At 39.2% G+C, this 18283-nt stretch overlaps 1 protein-coding gene across 2 annotated transcripts in view; it reads left to right on the top strand.

Annotated features, from left to right (window-relative positions):
• Window positions 1-18283, top strand: part of TENT4B (terminal nucleotidyltransferase 4B) — a 52315-nt gene that overhangs the window by 13560 nt on the left and 20472 nt on the right. Inside the window, exons 1-3 of one of the 2 annotated variants that reach the window (XM_044987586.1) lie at window positions 10444-10574; window positions 10674-10797; window positions 15254-15300. In XM_044987586.1, coding sequence (XP_044843521.1) covers window positions 10708-10797; window positions 15254-15300 — 137 coding nt within the window. In that variant the 5' untranslated portion in view covers window positions 10444-10574; window positions 10674-10707. Of the gene's footprint in view, window positions 1-10443; window positions 10575-10673; window positions 10798-15253; window positions 15301-18283 lie in introns of those variants that run through there. The other variant, XM_044987585.1, reaches the window with a different exon arrangement.

Raw genomic sequence — 18283 nt, 5'->3', positions numbered from 1 at the left:
TCATTTCTTCCTGTTTAGATATAATACATGCCAGACAGGCTTTGCAGACTCACTTGTACTTTCATGTACGCTCTTGTTATCAATAATGAAAACACATCTATCCAGAATCTTTTTATCACTAAGTTTTGATAAATGGTTTTAAAAACCCCCTCTGTAAATGTGGAAATGGCCACTAGAATTTACTGGCAGAGCTAGATCATGGGAAATGGTTTGAAAGGCATCTGTGTTCAGGCATAACTGTTGCAGCATACACTGAAGTAACTGACAAACTGATCAACGCATTGGGTGCCTTTCTCTTGAGCCTCCAGAACTGATGTCTGTAGCTTAGTAAGGGTTATTGTTGATTTTTCTTGAAATGTGATGGTGGTTTAAAAGAATGTCTTTAAAGGACACTGTCAGAAGTAAGCCCACCCCATCCTCAATCTTGATCTTCTAAAAAATGTGTATATAACTCCTGATGTTCCATCCCACCATCTAAAATAGGGGCAACAAAAATAACTTCCAGAGTGAGAGTTGTAATGTTACAATAGCAGTTCCTCACTTTGGTATCCCATCCTCAATACGTACAAGATATAGTGGACCTGCTGTGGACAAAACCTCTATAGCCTCAAGGCGTGATAGTGAGTTCTTTCTGGGCTTGTATAAACACAAGTGCTGCTTTATCCGTACTGGTATCGTTTGAAGTATAAAGGTTTGTCTACTGATATATCTTTCTACCAATATAGCTATTTTTATACTGGAAGGGAAATAAGCAATATGGGCAGAAGGCACCTCCATACCAGTACAGCTGTGTCTGCACTCTGGATTCTAATGATATAACTATTTTGGTTTAAAAAAAAAAAAAATCTCAATCCTGACAGTTTTTATACTTGTACAGAAACTGTGTGTAGACCAGTCTCTTGCATAGTACTGCACCACGCCCAACTGCAAAACCACCAGCTAGTCTTCAGCTAGGATTTTTAACTGTTTCAGCTCTAGATTTGAGAGTTGATGCTTTTCAGTATCAAGGTAGATCATCTTTTTTTTTTTTTAAGGGATGTCAACTCTTTTTTTTTTTTTTTTTTTTAAATTATCAGCTTCTGATAACAGCACCCTTTAGTGATAGTAAGTCTTGGTTTAAAAAAAAAGTTTCTGTTCCCTTGTTTATGAATACCTATTTTAGCAAGGGAGAAATTGGCACACTTCAGCAGAAACAGTGAAAATTATACAAAATGTGGAGGAAAAGAAGTATCTTTTACTTCTTTCTGTTAGTAATCCTAACTGCTACCTATAGACTCATAGACTTTAAGGTCAGAAGGGACCATTATGATCATCTAGTCTGACCTCCTGCACAGTGCCGGCCACAGAATCTCACCCACTCCTGTAACAAACCCCTAACCTATGTCTGAGTTATTGAAGTCCTCCAATTGTGGTTTGAAGTATGCACAAAATTTAGATAGAAATGTTTGGGTTTTTTAAATTGACTTTGTTCCTCTAAAGTGAAACTTAAATGCTTTTAAAATGTTGGGCTTGTCAGCCTTGCTCTAGTTGCTTTATGAAGCTAATTTGAACACCAATCCTTTCCACAAATTGATCTGAAAAATTTTGTAAGCTAGCAACTTTCACATATCCTCCCTAAGGAAGACGGGACAGGTTATTCAGAGAAGATAAAAACAATTGCTCATAATTTAAACTAATATTACAGATGTTCTAGAACAATTATCTAGTTGATGTATTTAAATACATTGTATTTAAACGTACTGGACCTTTCACTGTTTCAGAACAGAGCAAACACAAATTTTGGCCTTCTATGGTGTCTGTACTGAAGGCATGTAAGCTGGCTTGAAAGTTTCTATGCAGCATATAGAGCCTATTCTTGCAACCTCTGACATCAGTTGCAAAACTCCCATTGCCTTCAAAGGGAGCAGGTTTAAATTTATGACTGAGGCCCTGATTCAGCAAGGTACTAAAGCTGGTGCTTAACTAACTTTAAGCATGTGACTACAGTAGTCCCATTGGCTTTAGTTTTTAAGTTAGTTTGGCATATGCGGGCAGTTAAAGGCTCTCTATGTTATCTAATGTTTAAATTGCAGCCCAACTCTTCAATGGGGAGTATAGTTTACACATCATCTCTGGCTGTAGGTAGCTGTGGGAAGCCAGAAGTGTGCCTTTAAGGCTTAACCAAAGGCTTTTTTCCTATGACCCCTTCTAAATTTTTCAGCGGTGAGAAATGTCAAAATCAAAACTGTGTAATGTTAGCCTTTAAAAAAAAAAAAAGCTGTCTTAATTGTGATTATGATTGTGTATCAGTAATGCAACGATTTCCAGTGATTAAAGCCCCCCTCTCTGTAGCCTATAACACTTGAGTCTCCCACAACACGGTAGCCACATAATCTGCTTTCTCACATTCCTATAATTTGTTTTTCTTTTCTCTTGTCTCACTTTTCTTGTCACTGTCTTTTGTCAGGTTAACTTACATTTTATGCTTTTGTTTCCCTTCCTCTCTCTGACCAGATCCCCCCATCTCCTCTTGCTCCTGTATCTGTTAGGAGTGTTTCCCATTGTATGTCTCCTTTTCCTCATCTTTCTGTCTACAAATTATTCCCTGCTTTGTTGTTTCTCTGTTGGAGCTGTTCCTTTACCCCACTCCTGTTTATGGGCTGTTCCTTTTTATTTTCCTATTCTCCTTGTTTTGGGAGAAAGCTGTTGCATATTCTCTCACTCCTTTCTTTTTTTCCCCTAACCACATCTGCTATACAATGCTATTCCTTGCCTGGGACAATGCAGGGCAAAGACCTGTGTAGCCCCACCTTAGTGGAGGAGGGAGAACAGAAACTGAAGACTGCAGGCACCGTTTCCAGGAGACTGTAGAGAAGCAGGTACACCCATATGTTTAGGTGTGTATCTCGGATTGGGAATCAAAATGCTGTGCAGTTTTCTTGTTGGCTTTGGAGGGTTAAATAGACTCATAGACTTTAAGGTCAGAAGGGACCATTATGATCATCTAGTCTGACCTCCTGCACAATGCAGCCCACAGAATTTCACCCACCCACTCCTGTAACAAACCCCTAACCTATGTCTGAGTTATTGAAGTCCTCAAATTGTGGTTTGAAGACCTCAAGCTGCAGAGAATCCTCCAGCAAGTGACCCGTGCCCCATGCTGCAGGGGAAGGTGAGAAACCTAAATGTGAAGGAAGGAAGAAAACAAAGGACCAAAAAACACCTAATTATGGACTCAGCAATGGAATATTTCCACTGCTGTATTGGAAGCTGTAAAGATAAGTGAAGTTGCATGATATCTACTAAAGAATGTTAGCAGAAGTGATATTGTTTAGATTAAATGATTTTTAGATTTGCAGGTCTGCTTTGTTTGAAACATCAGACTTACAGAATAAATTTTAAATTTGACTATTAACTGTTGTATAATTGTTTTCTGCGACAGGACTAGTTTTTATACCCATCAAATCTATAATTAAGGCTATGTTTTAGTCACAGGTATTTTTAGTAAAAGTCATGGACAGGTCAGGGGCAATAAACAAAAATTCACAGCCCATGACCTGTCCATGACTTGTACTATATACCCCTGACTAAATCTTGGGTGCTCTGGGGCTGGGGCCGCTACGGGTGCTGGGGAGGGTCTTGGTGGGGCTGGCAGGCTCCCTACCTGGCTCCACGCAGCTCTCCGGGAGTGGCGACATGTCCCTCCATGTGCTGCCCCTGCCCGGAGTGACGGTTCTGTAGCCCCCATTGGCTGGGAACTGTGGCCAATGGGAGCTGTGGGGGCGGTGCCTGTGGGCGGAGGCAAGACACACAGCTGTCTGGCCATGCCTCTGCCTAGGATGGAGCTGAGGGCATGCCGCTCCTTACGGGGAGCCCCCCGAGGTAAGCACTGCCTGAGCCGTCACCCCCTCCTGTGCCCCTACCCCAGCCCTGAGCCCCCTCCCACACCCAAACTCCTGCTGCTGGGGGTGGGAGGAGCGTGGTGGCCTGAGACTGCCTCAGCAGCAGCCAGTGTGGCTGGCCCAGAGGCTGTCCTAGTTGCTCAGGCAGCCCCTGGGCCAGTCACACCAGCAACTGCGGAAGTCATGGATGTCCCAGTAAGTCAGGGAATCTGTGACCTCTGTGACAGTCTGGCAGCCTTATCTGTGATTATTCAGTATTTAATAGAGATTTCCTCTTTTCAAAAAGAAAGCAAGAAAGTAAGTTGTGACTTAACAAGTTTTTAAACTCAACTCGGAAATTTTTTTCTGAACTCTTTCTAGAAGAGAAAGCAGACATCTTCAAGAAGAAGTTTATTCTTATCCTGTCAGTGAAAGACGAGGCTTCTTATTCACTGAAAAAATTTGCCTGCGTTCTTGAGTTAAAACAATCCTGAATCTACTAAATGACCATAACTTTCGTCCTGATTGAGGCAAAGCTGATTCTAAAATAGTCTGAACAGTATTTCATATCTTTTTCAAAATAAAATAGGAATAAAAATTGTCCTACAGTTCGTTTTCCCATGAGTCTTCATTAAAACTCTGAGAATGAGACTTTAGATCAGAAATTAATCCTCTCTCTCTTGCCAAATGCATAGCAATCAAGTAGAATTTTTGCTTATTTTGTTTCTCTACCACTTAATTAGTTGATTTGAAAAATTCTAAAAAATTGTGAATAATTGGTTCATTTTTATGGTGTTTTGGGGTCATACTACTTGTATACTGGCTGTCATATGAATATTAGTGAACATGAAAACGTACCTGGTACAAATTTGTGAATAATGTCATGTCTCCCACCCCCTTCTGTAGTTAAGGTAGAAACGTTCAGTAGAAAGCAGAAAACATACTGAATAACCAGTCACACACCATGAACAGTAAATAGTTCATCAGCTGTTCACTGACTATCTGGAATAACTTTCAAAAGGCTCCTAAATCAGTTAGGTACTCCCACAAATTCTACTTGGTTTGAAAACTTAATCATCTTAACTATTAATCAAATAACATTTTGAGCTGTAAGGATTGTGAATCTCTTCTCCCCCCTCCCCTCCCATACCATATTGTAGCCTCTAGCTTTCCTATGAAAAATGGGGTTCCTTTTTTGGGGCATCTTGATTTTTCACCCATTTGAATCCATAGTAAAGCCTCCTTTGATTTCAGTGAATACAGAGTTGAGCCTTTTGTAAAATCATTCTTAAAGGTACAGCTAGTTTAAAAATTATTTAAAAAAAAATCCTTGCTTACAAATAAGTGTCCCAAGAAGGGATTTTAACAAAACTTAACTTAAATGATGTCTTTAATTGAAGATAGGGTTGACATTCAGTAACAATGTATTTCTGCTCCTGAGAGTGTGACATCGCCCTCTGGTTGGTTGGTTGTTTTTATTTATTTATTTATCCTTCCTATTCTGCACCCAGAGACTTTCAACTGGTCTGCCTCTTATTGAGGTCCAGAATGAGATAAGTAAATCTGAATCCAGTTACCAGATTTGCATGACTACTTGAAGATGAAAACTGATAAGGGTATGGCTACTTTCCAAAGTCAACTTAATCTCTGAACAGGCTGGGTTGAACTTTTGCTCAGCCCCAGGATTCTGGTGAATAAAACATACTCCATCTATAATCAGTATCTTCTGTCGTTTTTCATGAAAACAGTATAGCCCTTAATGTTCCTGCTAACTTTCACTGATCCCAGTGCTGGATTTACAGTACTGCAAGTGCATTATGTGACTTAAAATTGTGTCTTAATAGGTGAATTTCTAATATATGTGAATGTAAATCCAGTTAAAAATACAGTAAACTGTACTGTGAAGAGTGTTTTATTATTGCTATATAGCAGTTTCTTTGAAGAGAATTGTGACTGGGTGCACCACCTCTTCTCTACCCCCTGCTGGAAGCACTGGCACCTGAAGAAAGAGGGGCAATGAGTTGAGACACTGAACAGACTGTTTTTTGTTGTGCAGATTAAAAAGACCAGGCATCTATTTTTGAGTTGAACAATTAATTGTTACTGCATTAGCAAGGGAATTGCTGCACAAGACTCTTTGCTTCCGATGAGTTTTGACAGTGTAACAATTATTATTGCAGTGTAACAATTTATTTAAAGAAAAAAAAAGGCTTTGTTTTATATCCAAAGTAACTTAATAAATGCAGTGCCATTAAAAAGTAAGAAAATATTGTCATATTGCTAGAACTAATTTGTGGATACTTTTCGTCTTCAAAGATGTAGAATTCCTAGAATTTAGATTTGAGACACTTGCAAACACATTCAGCATTCTCTTTAATAATCTACTTAGTGGTTATTAGTGGCAGTGGTTTGCGGTGTATGCATAGCTACATGCATCTGTGAAGAGCAAGCTGTGTCTATACTGTAGAGTGTAGCTACACAAATCAGTGAAAGGCTTTGGTGCTGCCTTCCCCCTGCCCAGAGCCTTTCAAAGCAGGAGTAGGCTGTGGTAGTGGAGAGGCAGCAGGACACTACACAGCTAAAAATAGCAGTATAGACAGGGAAAGCACTGCTTGGACATGGAGAGAACTGTGTAGGGTACATACCCACAGGGTTCAGGCATGGCTTTACTTCCAAAAGCAGTGCTTCACCATCTGCTATTTATACTTGCGCTGGGGGGCGGCGGTGTAGCATATGTACTCTACATACCACCTTAAGGAGTGTGCAGTGTAGATGTATTAAATGGTCTTTTATTCATGCATTTACAGTAGCTCAAATATTTTCTAATGTCATTCTTCTAGAAATATCAGTTAATTAGCATATCTGGTACAGTAACTCCTCACTTAAAGGCGCCCTGGTTAACATTGTTTCGTTGAAGCAGCAAAGAATCCTGTGGCACCTTATAGACTAACAGACGTTTTGCAGCATGAGCTTTCGTGGGTGAATACCCACTTCTTCAGATGCAAGTCATTGTTTCGTTGTTACCTTGCTGATCAGTTAGGGAACATGGTCGTTTACAGTTGTGCAATGCTCCCTTCTAAGGTCGTTTGGCAGCCGCCTGCTTTGTCCACTGCTTGCAGGAAGAGCAGCCTGTTGCAGCTAGCTGGTTGGGGATTGGAACCAGGTTGGACTGGCAGTCCTCATATCAGCTCCCCCATCAGCTCCCCGCTCCCCTAAGTTCCCTGTGCAGCAGCTACCAGCAGGCTATCAACTGCAGCTATCCCTCCCCCCACTGCCATGTTGCCCTGTGCCTTGGAGCTGCTCCCCAGCCTCCTGCTTGCTGTGGGCGGGGGGCAGCAATGGCTAATGTCGGGTGTCCCCCTCCCCCCTGCTCCTACACCCCGCTTACCCCTTCTCCATATAGACCATGGTGGGGACACGGAGGAGGGAGAGACAGAGAGCCTGGGGCAGCAGCTGCTGGTCTCAACTTCCTGGTCCACTTAAAAAGACAATGCGCTTAAGAGTGGGTCAGCTTACTTAAAGGGGCAGTGTGTATTTCTCTCTCTCTCCCTCTTCCCCCCCCCCCCAAAGTGTGTGTCTGCTATGCTCTCTCCCCTCCCTCGTGTTTGTGCTGCCTTGTGTGAGAGGCTACATAACAAAGTGTTAACCCTTGAGGGCTCAGCCAAGTGCTAGTTCATCATTTAGCACAAGGGTTCTCAATTATTACATGGGGGGTCGCAAGCTGTCAGCCTCCACCCCAAACTCTGCTTTGCCTCCATCATTTATAATGGTGGTAAATATATAAAAAAGTATTGTAACTTATATTGGGGGGGAGGTCACACTCAGAGGCTTGCTATGTGAAAGGGGTCATCACCAGTACAAAAGTTTGAGAACTACTGATTTAGCAGCAAGGCATTCCCTGGAAAATATCCCACCCTCTAACTTCACCACCTCAACCAAGCTTCACAATCATAGCTGTGAACAGTATTAAATTGGTTGTTTAAAACATATACTGTGTGTGTGTGTGTGTGTGTGTGTGTGTGTGTGTGTGTGTGTGTGTACATAGTTTTTTGTCTGGTGAAAAAAATTTCCCTGGAACCTAACCCCCCCCCATTTACATTAATTCTTATAGGGAAATTGGATTCGCTTAACATCATTTCACTGAAAGTTGCATTTTTCAGGAACATAACTACAATGTTAAGTGAGGCGTTACTGTACCTATTTTGGAAAATGAAGCTTTAACTAACTTTCTCAGAAGTCCAGTGCACTTATGACTTATGGCTGTATATCCTTGTGTGTTTCTTAATTGCCTGTCTCTTGGCGTTGTAGCTTGCACCATTAGCAGTTAGCAAAATCAGACATGCTAAGTAAAGTATTTTGTTGGATAAATGACAATGCCAAACAAATACAACGACTTATAGAAGGTCCCTGATCAGGGTCAGGTGATTCATCAAACAATTGTTGTATATGGATCAGTTGATATTCTGCATATTATTCTGTTTAATATATAGGTGTTTTTACAGAATTGTTGCAACTTCAGTTAACAGGAATGTAATGTCCATTAAGAAACATAAGAGACAAATTTGTAACAGAGTAATCTTATTTTAAAGCAGAGAACCAAACTTCAGTAAATTGAGTAACAATCAAGTAACTGTGTTAATGGATAGCTCTCTGCTTTTTCCTATAACCTCTGGAAACATTCAATTTCTAATTTTTCCTTTTTTAAATTACAAACCAGAGGAACTAAGTTATCCCTGGGTTTTTTAGTTTGTTTTTTTTTGTTTGTGTGTTTGTTTTTGGTTTGAATTCTGGCAGACTGACTGTTTGACTAGCATCCTCTTCCTTTGTCACTGCAGGCTGTACTTAACCATAAATCTGTACCTTAATCTCTGTACTCCTGGCCGTTAGCTCGGAATCTCAATAGTAAGTGGTAATGTGACCCAATGACTGAAAAATCAAGTCTCTCTGTTACCTAAAAAGCTCTGTTGTTCCATGGAGTGTTCAGACTAGAGTTCCCCCAGCATGTGCGTCTCACATAAACTTAATTATCATGACAGGGTTGTAGTGATAATATTTTACAAGTTCTATCAACAGGTTGAATTGCATCAGGATTGTTAAGAGGAAATATTAAGTGATGGACTAGGAGACCTTTTGAGAAACCAAATGATTAGGTTAGCAAATACCTCCAAGTAGCAGATCACAAACAGTATATTGAGGGATGTGTGTTTTGGTCTCATGTTGAAGATTTTTTGAGTGACGAATACAAGTGGGGAGAGGAGGAAGGAGTAAGACAGTAGGAAGCCAAGTTTTATAGTAACAACCAAGTAAACACTGAAAGAACAGCCATTCAGTTTTGCAGATTTGCTGTTAGAAACACTCTGTAGCAATACCTGAGGAATAGAATGTTATGCATAAGCATGACCTAGTGATGCTAGTGTAAGAGGCTAAGAAATTAAAGTAATTATACAAAGAGCATAGATAAATACTAAGTAAAAAATAAAGAAAATATTTGATCCTCTAATCTCTTGTCAGTTTTAGTAATCTACAATATTACTTGTAACAGGAGAATATTAAAATGTTTCAGACGGATGAAATTTGAGTTGCGTATCTCTTTAGTCATAATACTTACTGTCATGTCCCTTTCAGATGTCCTTCATCTATTTCATGACATCTGTGGTATAGCTTCCATTGTGTGTGTTTGGGGGGAGGCAGGGGCAGTGAGGGGGAGGCTAGGAAGACTTTTTTCACCTCCAATCTGAGGACCTCAACTTTGTAAATCATTCTTCTTGGCAGTCCATCAGAGCTTCCAGGCAAGATGCATTTGTTTTGACAATTAACTTTTTTTTAAAAAATTCTCTTTAAAACATCTAGCTGCTACTATAATGGCCACTGTAGGAAACAAGTGAAATAAACTCATCAATCCTATGTCAGGGATTTATTTAATCTTGCAGGAATTCAATGACTGTTTTTAAATTTGGTGGTGTTGACAGAGAAAACCTGGTGAAAAATGGGCTTTAGTCTTCTGATTAGTCAGGAGGATGTTGCTATGTGCTAGTGCAAATGAATACACGAATTTCCTGGACTTGTGGATTGAGACTTGTGTTAAAACAGCTACACTAAGCATAATTTATTAAAACCCCACCCAAAATGTGCGGGGACTTATTTTTAAAACAATGCAACTGATCAGCTGGCTGCCAACTTCATTCTACCCTGTGTTCTATTGATGTGTGCACACAACTCCTTTTTAACACTAATAGGAGAATACAGTGCTTAGTGTGAATGTTTCTGCTTAGGAGTGGGCAAATAGGTACATATAACTGAGATGACTCTAACTAAGGACAACTGTTTGTTAGTTCACATTTGTTTAAATGTCCCAGAATTGATTTTGTGTGGATTAACAAATCACTTGTGCTGACACAGGCGATGACTCAATTGATGACAAGGGACTAACCAAAAAGGTTAGATAAAAGGCTTTTGTTTAAATATTTGGATACTGTGCGTACCCTGAACTCATCATTAGAGACTTCTTTGAAGATTTAAAGCTTTATATATCATGCTGATGTTAACATATTTAGTGATGCTATTTCTTTCACTTTTAGTGTGACCAAAAGCAACTTCCACATTCTTCATAAACATGATATAAGAATATCCTGTTTTGTAGATTAATGTGTTGAAATTAAACTTCCATAAATCTGAATTTACTTTTGTTGAAGGCAGACAATGGTTTTGTTTAAAGTTAGTGTTCAGTGTCCTTGAAATATTTCTAAACCATTTGAGATAATAGCAGCCATTTTAATTTTTCTCTTTTAACTTACCTTTTTTTTCTCTCTTCAGTCTTCATGAAGAAATCATTGATTTCTACAAGTACATGTCTCCCAGACCGGAAGAAGAAAGAATGCGAATGGAAGTGGTGAACAGAATAGAAAACGTTATTAAGGAGCTCTGGCCGAATGCAGATGTGAGTAGGACTTGGCATGCTCTAACGAAAAAGCTTTGTTTCTGCTTGTGTCTTTGTAAACAGCTTTTTTTTTGTTACACTACCGCTTTTCCCCATTATTTCATATATAACTTTATGCTCAAATTGTGATATAGAAGATAGAAATAGTGACACTGGCATCATAGTTGAGCTTGGTACTTTAGACATGTACAGTAACTCCTCACTTAATGTTGTCCCGGTTAATGTTGTTTCGTTATGTTGCTGATCTATTGGGGAACAAGCTTGTTCAAAGTTGTGCAATGCTCCTTTATAACTTAGTTTGGCAGCTGCCTGCTTTGTCCACTGCTTGCAGGATTCTCTGGAAGAGCAGCCCCTTCTTGTGGGGATTAGAATCAGGGGTGGCCAGCAGCCGCCCCCCCCCCATCAGTTCCCCTGAGGTGCTGCTCCTGACCTGCCCTCTGCCTTGGAGCTGCTCTCAGGAGCTTGCTGGGGGGGAGAGGGGTGCTCATATCAGGATGTCCCCCTGCTCCTCTCCTCCCCCTGCTCTGTACCCCCTCTCCACAAAGCTGAGGTGAGGGACAGAGAGGAGGGAGCTGACTGGAAGCTGTTGCTTCCTGTCTGAACTGGCTGATCTGCTTAAAAGGGCCATGTACTTAAAGTGGTGTCAGTGTATTTAAAGGGGCAATGCACGTCTCTCTCTCTCACTCATGTATCCACCCCCAGCACTTTGGAAAGTCAGCACCTGCGCAGCCGTGTGCGTGCTGTCAGGAGGAGGGAGTGGTGTGCTCCAGCTGGATAGTGTGGGCTCATCATCATGTTCGGTTTTTGCAGGGAAGTGTTTGCGGCTACTGCCCTGCATCAGTTGTGTTTCCTTCCTCCTGTCTCAGTCCATGCTGCCTTGCAGAGTGTGAGGCTACATTAGCAACAGCCTATTAACCCTTGAGGGCTCAGCTGAGTGCTGGTTCATCATTTAGCAGCAAGGCATTCCCTGGGAAATATTCCACCCTCTTACTCCACCACCTCAACCAAGCTTCACAATCATTCATTGCTGTATACAATATTAAACTGTTTGTTTAAAATTGTTTAAAACTTATACCGTATATGTATATAATGTCTTTTGTCTGGCAAAAAAAAAAATTCCTTGGGACCTAACTCCCCCATTTACATTAATTCTTATGGGGAAATTGGATTCACTTAACATTGTTTTGCATAAAGTTGCATTTTTCAGGAACATAATTACAACGTTAAGTGAGGAGTTACTGTATATGAACACATGCCCTGGTCAGGGAAGCTAAATTAGACATACTACCAACAAAGGAAGGGTATGAGATCTAACCAGAATTATATTTGGGTGTTTGTTACCATGCATCTCATTAGTTCTTAACGTTTTTTTTAATGTTACGTAAGAGTGTGAGGTAAGGCACAAGTGTAGAAGAACATGACTGGTTGGGGAGGCCTACCTGATTGCATTGAGGTGGCTTGTCCTGCTGGAAAAGAGAAGCTTATGTGCATACAGGTGTAAGAGAGGGTGTAGGAAGGAACCATGACTTAGATCAGGGTTTCTCAAGACAATTTTTTTGGTGGCCTCAGAGTGCAGCCACCAACTCTTGCTGGTGGCCGCTCTCACACTTTTCCCTAAAATACTTATTAGCTTTAGGAAAAACAAATAAATATTTACATATACATGTCCAAAATCATTGTAATTTATTTATTGCTAGCTTGTAAGTCCTGTTGTTAAAAATGATATTAACAAACATACAAATATCACTTTTCACAGCATACTTACTCAGCCCCAGCAAACCTGGGGACAAATTAAGCCCTGGATGCAGGGGTCAGGAGAGACAGCAGGAGCCAGGGGCGATTTGGGTGAGGGGTTGGGGGAGACAGTTGGGGGCCAGAGCCTGATGCCCTGTAGCCAGAGCCCAAAGCCCCGTGGCTGGGGGATGGAGCCCAAAACTGCATGGCCACAGCCTGGGGCCTGTCATTGCGCAGTCAGAGCCCGGACCCTCCTGGCCAGATCCTGCCGCCCCACCACCCCTGGGAAGGTGGGGAACTCACCAGCTGCCTGTTCCTCCAGTGTTGTGCTCCAGCTGTCTCCAGAAGGGCAGGGCCTGACCCCTGCTTGCAGCCCTAGCAGCCAACCCCAAGGCAGTGCATCCAAGAGCAACAGTGGTGTAGATAGAACAGGAGTACTTGTGGCACCTTAGAGACTAACAAATTTATTTCAGCATAAGCTTTCGTGGGCTACAGCCCACTTCTTCAGATGCATAGAATGGAACACACAGACAGGAGATATTAGCTCATGACTCAAATTATTGTTGTAGTTATCTTGTAAAATCTTTGCATGTGCTTTCAAATTTAAACTTTTGACTCTGTTGTTTAATTTTAAATAAAGCATTACTACAGTAAATTAACTCCATAGAATGTAATTTAGAAATACAATATTGTTTCACTTGCCCCAAGGATATTAGTTGGTGTTTTACTGGGGGAAGCTTGAGTGGTGCCTGGTCTCTGTCCCTGGCTCTAGCCAGTGCTATTCACATTAACTTCACGTGTAAGTTTTTGTTTGTTTTTAAAAGCCTGTAAGTCTCAGATGTGACAAATCTAGATAAAGTGTAACTTGAATTTGAAATTAACTAAGATTAAGTGTTCTTGTTTACTTTGACACCAAAACACACAACCAATAAGATGTAAACACTATGAACAAGCAGGTTGAAACCATTTATGAGCACAGACAATAAAATTAAATAAAATAACGTGTCACCATGAATGAAACTTTAAAACAAGACATGGCACATACATTGTATGCTTCCCCCTTAGCATTTAAGAAAGGGATAAAAAGTTGATTGGGTAAAACTATATATCTTAACCTGTAACTTGATTTATAGACTTCAGCAATTGCATTTGCTCTCTTAATTGAGGAGGATGTGCTTAGAAGGAAACATTCCTAATAAGTGAGAATTGTTCTTGGCATCAGCTGGGTTCCACCATAAGAGAGGCTTTAATTACACTGAAACTGAACAACATTTAGTGATTTTTTTTTAAGAGTGAAGGCATTTAAAATAAAATAAAATAAAACAATTTGACGACGTGAACATGAAATCTGGCTAGTATTGTATAAACAAAAGTTGTCATACAATGAAATTCAGAGGAAAACTTGTCACATTATCCTTAACTGTACTTAGATATTACACAGTCCTCCGGGTCAGAGAACAGTTGATGTTGCATACCTTGTGCAATTATGACAATACCATAGTTGGACACAAGATGGGCAGTAGTAAGCTTAAGTCTATTTAAATTGGCAAACATAAAATTCACTGTTTTAAACGTTGGGGTGGGAGGGGAGAGGAATATAAACTGGCTTGCAAAGGGTTCCTATTTTTCATTAATTGTGGGTGTTGTCAGGATTTGTGTTAGAATGAATACCTTTGGGTACATTGCATGGTAAAGGTTCTCTTAGAAACATTAGCATTGTGTTAATGTCTGCAAAATCCAAGAAAGAAGGAAGAAGTCAGTACGGCTTGGTCTATGCTAGCAACTTATGTAAAACTGTGTTGCTCAGGGGGATGGAAAATCTGTACCCCCTGAGCAATGCAGTTAAACCAACCTAACTTCCAGTGTGGACAGTGCTATGTCGATGGAAGGGTTTTGCCCTTCAACATACCTACTACCTCTCAGGGAGGTGGAGTACCTATGCCGCTGACCGGAGAGGCCTTCTTATTAGTGTAGGTAGTGTCTTCACTGACGTGTTACAATGGCGCAGCTGCATCAGTTCATCCGTGCTACTGTAGGATTTTAAGTGTAGACATGCACTAAGATTATAAAGATGTTAGCAAAAATGTAAATAGTTTACATGCAAGCAAAAAAATGCACCTGCACCAACACAATAAGAATGCTGAAGTATAGTATTAATAGCACTCCTAGCACACTCCAAAAAGTTAGTGCTTGCAACACTTCTGTGAAGTAGATGGTAATATATATTTGTGGTAATACAAAGGTATAAATGGCTTGAGAGTTAGAACACAAACTCTTTGACCTGGATGTTGTATGAAACTCTTTGATGCTTTTCTCTAGTAGTTGTAGTATTTTTAAAAATAATTTCTTACACACTTAAGTACTTTTAAAATGAGGGATTTGTAATGGAAAAGCTGATGGAGCTAGAACTCTATTGTCATGAGTAGCACTTTAATTAGAAATAATATTTATTCTGATAGTCTTCTATCTGTACAGCTGCTTACTGTCATGAATATTTTTAGGCCTATTGCTGCATTGCTCTATTTCTAATCTTCTTTTAAAGTTAAAGATGTAAATACTTGAGTTTGCAAGATTCCTCTGTTTTATGGTCATGTCAAATATTTCAGTAATACCTAAAACTACCAGTGGAGGGTAGCAATAGTCAAACTTTTCTAGTGACTCAATTAGATAATTGTTCAGAAATTTAAAAGGTGCATTCTAATGCCCTATTTTTCTGTTACAGGTGCAGATATTTGGAAGTTTTAAAACTGGTTTATATCTACCTACTAGGTTAGTACCTTTTCAGTAACTTCTTATACATTGTTTAGGCATATTTTGAAGTCTTTTCCTCTGCTGTTTACCTTTATCCCCCATTGCTGTATATTGAATTTGTGTGCACTGAGATAGAATAATGTTCCTGGGGTGGAATATGCACTTGTTATCTTACTGTTTTCCTAACTACTGACTTATATCATGTGTTTTGTATCAATATATGTATATTCAAAGCTGACTTATACACGGGCATTTTTATAGAGTACCTGTTTCAGTGATGTTTAAGATACTGTCTTTTTTAAAAGATTGCCTCATGCTTTAAAATGTCTGACTATCCCTGAAAACTGCTCAAGCCTGAAGGTAAATATTATACTTTTATTCAGCCCTCCCAATAAATACATTGTAAAATATAAAGAATGATTGATGGATTATATGAAATAGGACACATCCACCTGTTTAGATCCTGCTTTCATTAATTTAAAATGTGACCCCTTTGATCATATTATCAAGTATAAACTCAGTTTTGTAATTCAGCCTAATTACAAGATTAAATCAAAGTAAAATTTTAGATTTCTCCCACTTCACTGTGATTTTTCCAGCATGTGATATCCTTTAAACCTGACATTTGAGGTCAAGTATTAAGCTATTTATCATATTAAAAGAAGCTGAATCCAATTTCTAGAAGAAGAAGAAATTAAAACATTAGCATATTACATAGACAGTTTGGTTGACATAAATGATTGTAGATGTCTTTGTCCACAAAGATAGGAGAATAAAGCCTGTTTAAGAATCCAGGTTGCTTCTGCTTTTTTTTTTTTTAAATAATGTATACTATGACCCTAATAAAAGCGGAGGCTATTTTTTAGCTAACCACTTAAACCAAAAGAACTCTTAAAGCTATCAACATATACACTAATCAGATGCTGAAGATGAAGTGTGTCTGTTTAGTCCCACTCAAGCGTCTATCACTGAGAAATCTAAAATAGCTAACTGCGGACTTAGCTAATCCATTACTAATTTCCATCAAAAGAAAGTCCATCACAAGATCGCATTAAGATCTTGTATGTAGGAATTTGAAATAATTTTGCCAATTAAAAAGGAAAATATAAGTAATCTTCAAGCCCTAATGTCCTATAAGCAATTCAAAGGCTATAATTTATACTTTAGAGACCTTTTAAAAACATTTTTTGCCAGGGAACATTTCAGAATGAGTAATTAGTTGATTCCCAAACCTGACTACAATATTATTCTCTGTTCACATTTATTGTTTCTCATCTCCTCTTAGGAGGAAAATGCTTATTAAAATTAGGAACCAAATTAAAGAAACTTTTTCATATAATTGGCTTTGACTTACGAAGTAACAAGAAAGTAATCAAACTGAGTTGCTAAATTTCTGACAAGTAAGCCTCTCAGAAGCACAGATTTCCTCCCCCCCCCCCCAAGAAAACATTTTGCGTGCTTAAATTTGGCTTTTTTTCTTCTTCAGACTATTTGGATTAATCAAAAATAGATTAGTGCTGATAATGCAAGAAATATATGCATCATTATTCACATGTCCAATAGACTTAATCCCCTTGCTGCTCCAGTCTTGATGCTTGGCATTTGTTCTGAGCCCTTCAGTGGTTCAGATTTTTCTTACAATTTGTAAAGTTAGTTTTTATTCACTACCAAAACTCAGTTGTGAGAATTTAATTGAAATCTTTCTGAACTCTTGGTGCAGTGGTCAGAGGCACTTCTGTCTTGCCTGCCTTTCTTTCCTGTTTGTTGTTGTTGCTCTGGAGCTTGCCTACTTTGCTATTCAGAAGAATTCCAATGCTTGGAGTATTTGATTTAATAAAACAGAATTTAGGACAGCGTGGTATACTGTGCCTCTTCAGTCTACTTTGTTTTTAGTCTCTAACATGAACACAATTTTCTCATGTTTCTTTAATTTTTTTATTCATCTCTAGTTACACAGTTAGTCTAGATCTGAGGTTTTCCTGTTAAAACACCCTTTGCTGGCCTTTTTTGATTCTATTGTTCTAAAATAGAATCCCTTGACTATCCAATTACTTCAGTGCTGAGGACTAATTAGATAATGATTCTTCATCTGATGGGGATCAAGTAGAGTTGTCCTTCAGGTAATATGTAGTCTCAGGATGTTAATGTATTGCTCTCTCTGGCCTGGTGCACACTAGAAACATTCTTTGCTGCTTCCAAAACTGTGTGAGCAATGAGCTGAGCACTGGTTTAGCTGCGTAGATCAGAACAAAATAGTGTTCAGCACCATTTCAGAAGAGAAGGTTTTAACCACAGTTGTCTGAAATGTGCTGAATGGTGCTTGTTCCTGGTCAGCTAAACAGAATATAGTGGCACTGGTGTTAAATCTGTCTGTTGCTAACACTGATTAGAATTTGCACACAGGCAGACAAAGTTCCTAATGTGGTTTTTGTAAAAGTATAGAATTCTAAAATCTGCATGAAAATAACTTCTGAAATAAGGTAGATTCCCCAGTATTTCTCTCTTCTCTTCCTCTCCCCCCCCCTCCCCCCGTTTACTTTGGCAAGCAAATTTATTGGTGAAGAATAATCTGTCTAGGCCTAAATCCCTTCCTCTTTACCCAAGTCAGGTTGATCTAGTGCCTGATTGAAAAGCAGACCTTAAACTACAAACCAAAAAAGAAGTTTGGAAAAATATATAGCTCAGCTTCTTCAAAGCCTCCAAAAAAGTTTTCACTGTTTTTAAATTTTAAAGACTTTTCTGGACCCTAATAAAATTGTACTGTCATCTAGGCATCTTTAAAATTACTATTAGAATGCTCATCAAGGCTGTAATTACCATTAGATGGATGCTATCCTTATTGATTTCTGAAATCTGTTCTGTCTGAAGACACTGCTAGTTCATGCACATAAAGAAATAATTGTTTTTTCTTGAAACTTGTAGTGTAATACTGGATAGTTAACAATTAGTTCTATCAGTTTGATCCACTCCTTTCATGCACACATCAGAGAAAAAAAATCCT

The sequence above is a fragment of the Mauremys mutica genome, chromosome 14 (genome assembly GCF_020497125.1).
Source record: "Mauremys mutica isolate MM-2020 ecotype Southern chromosome 14, ASM2049712v1, whole genome shotgun sequence".
NCBI lineage: Eukaryota > Metazoa > Chordata > Testudines > Geoemydidae > Mauremys > Mauremys mutica.
This window is presented reverse-complemented; position numbering and strand designations above follow the sequence as displayed.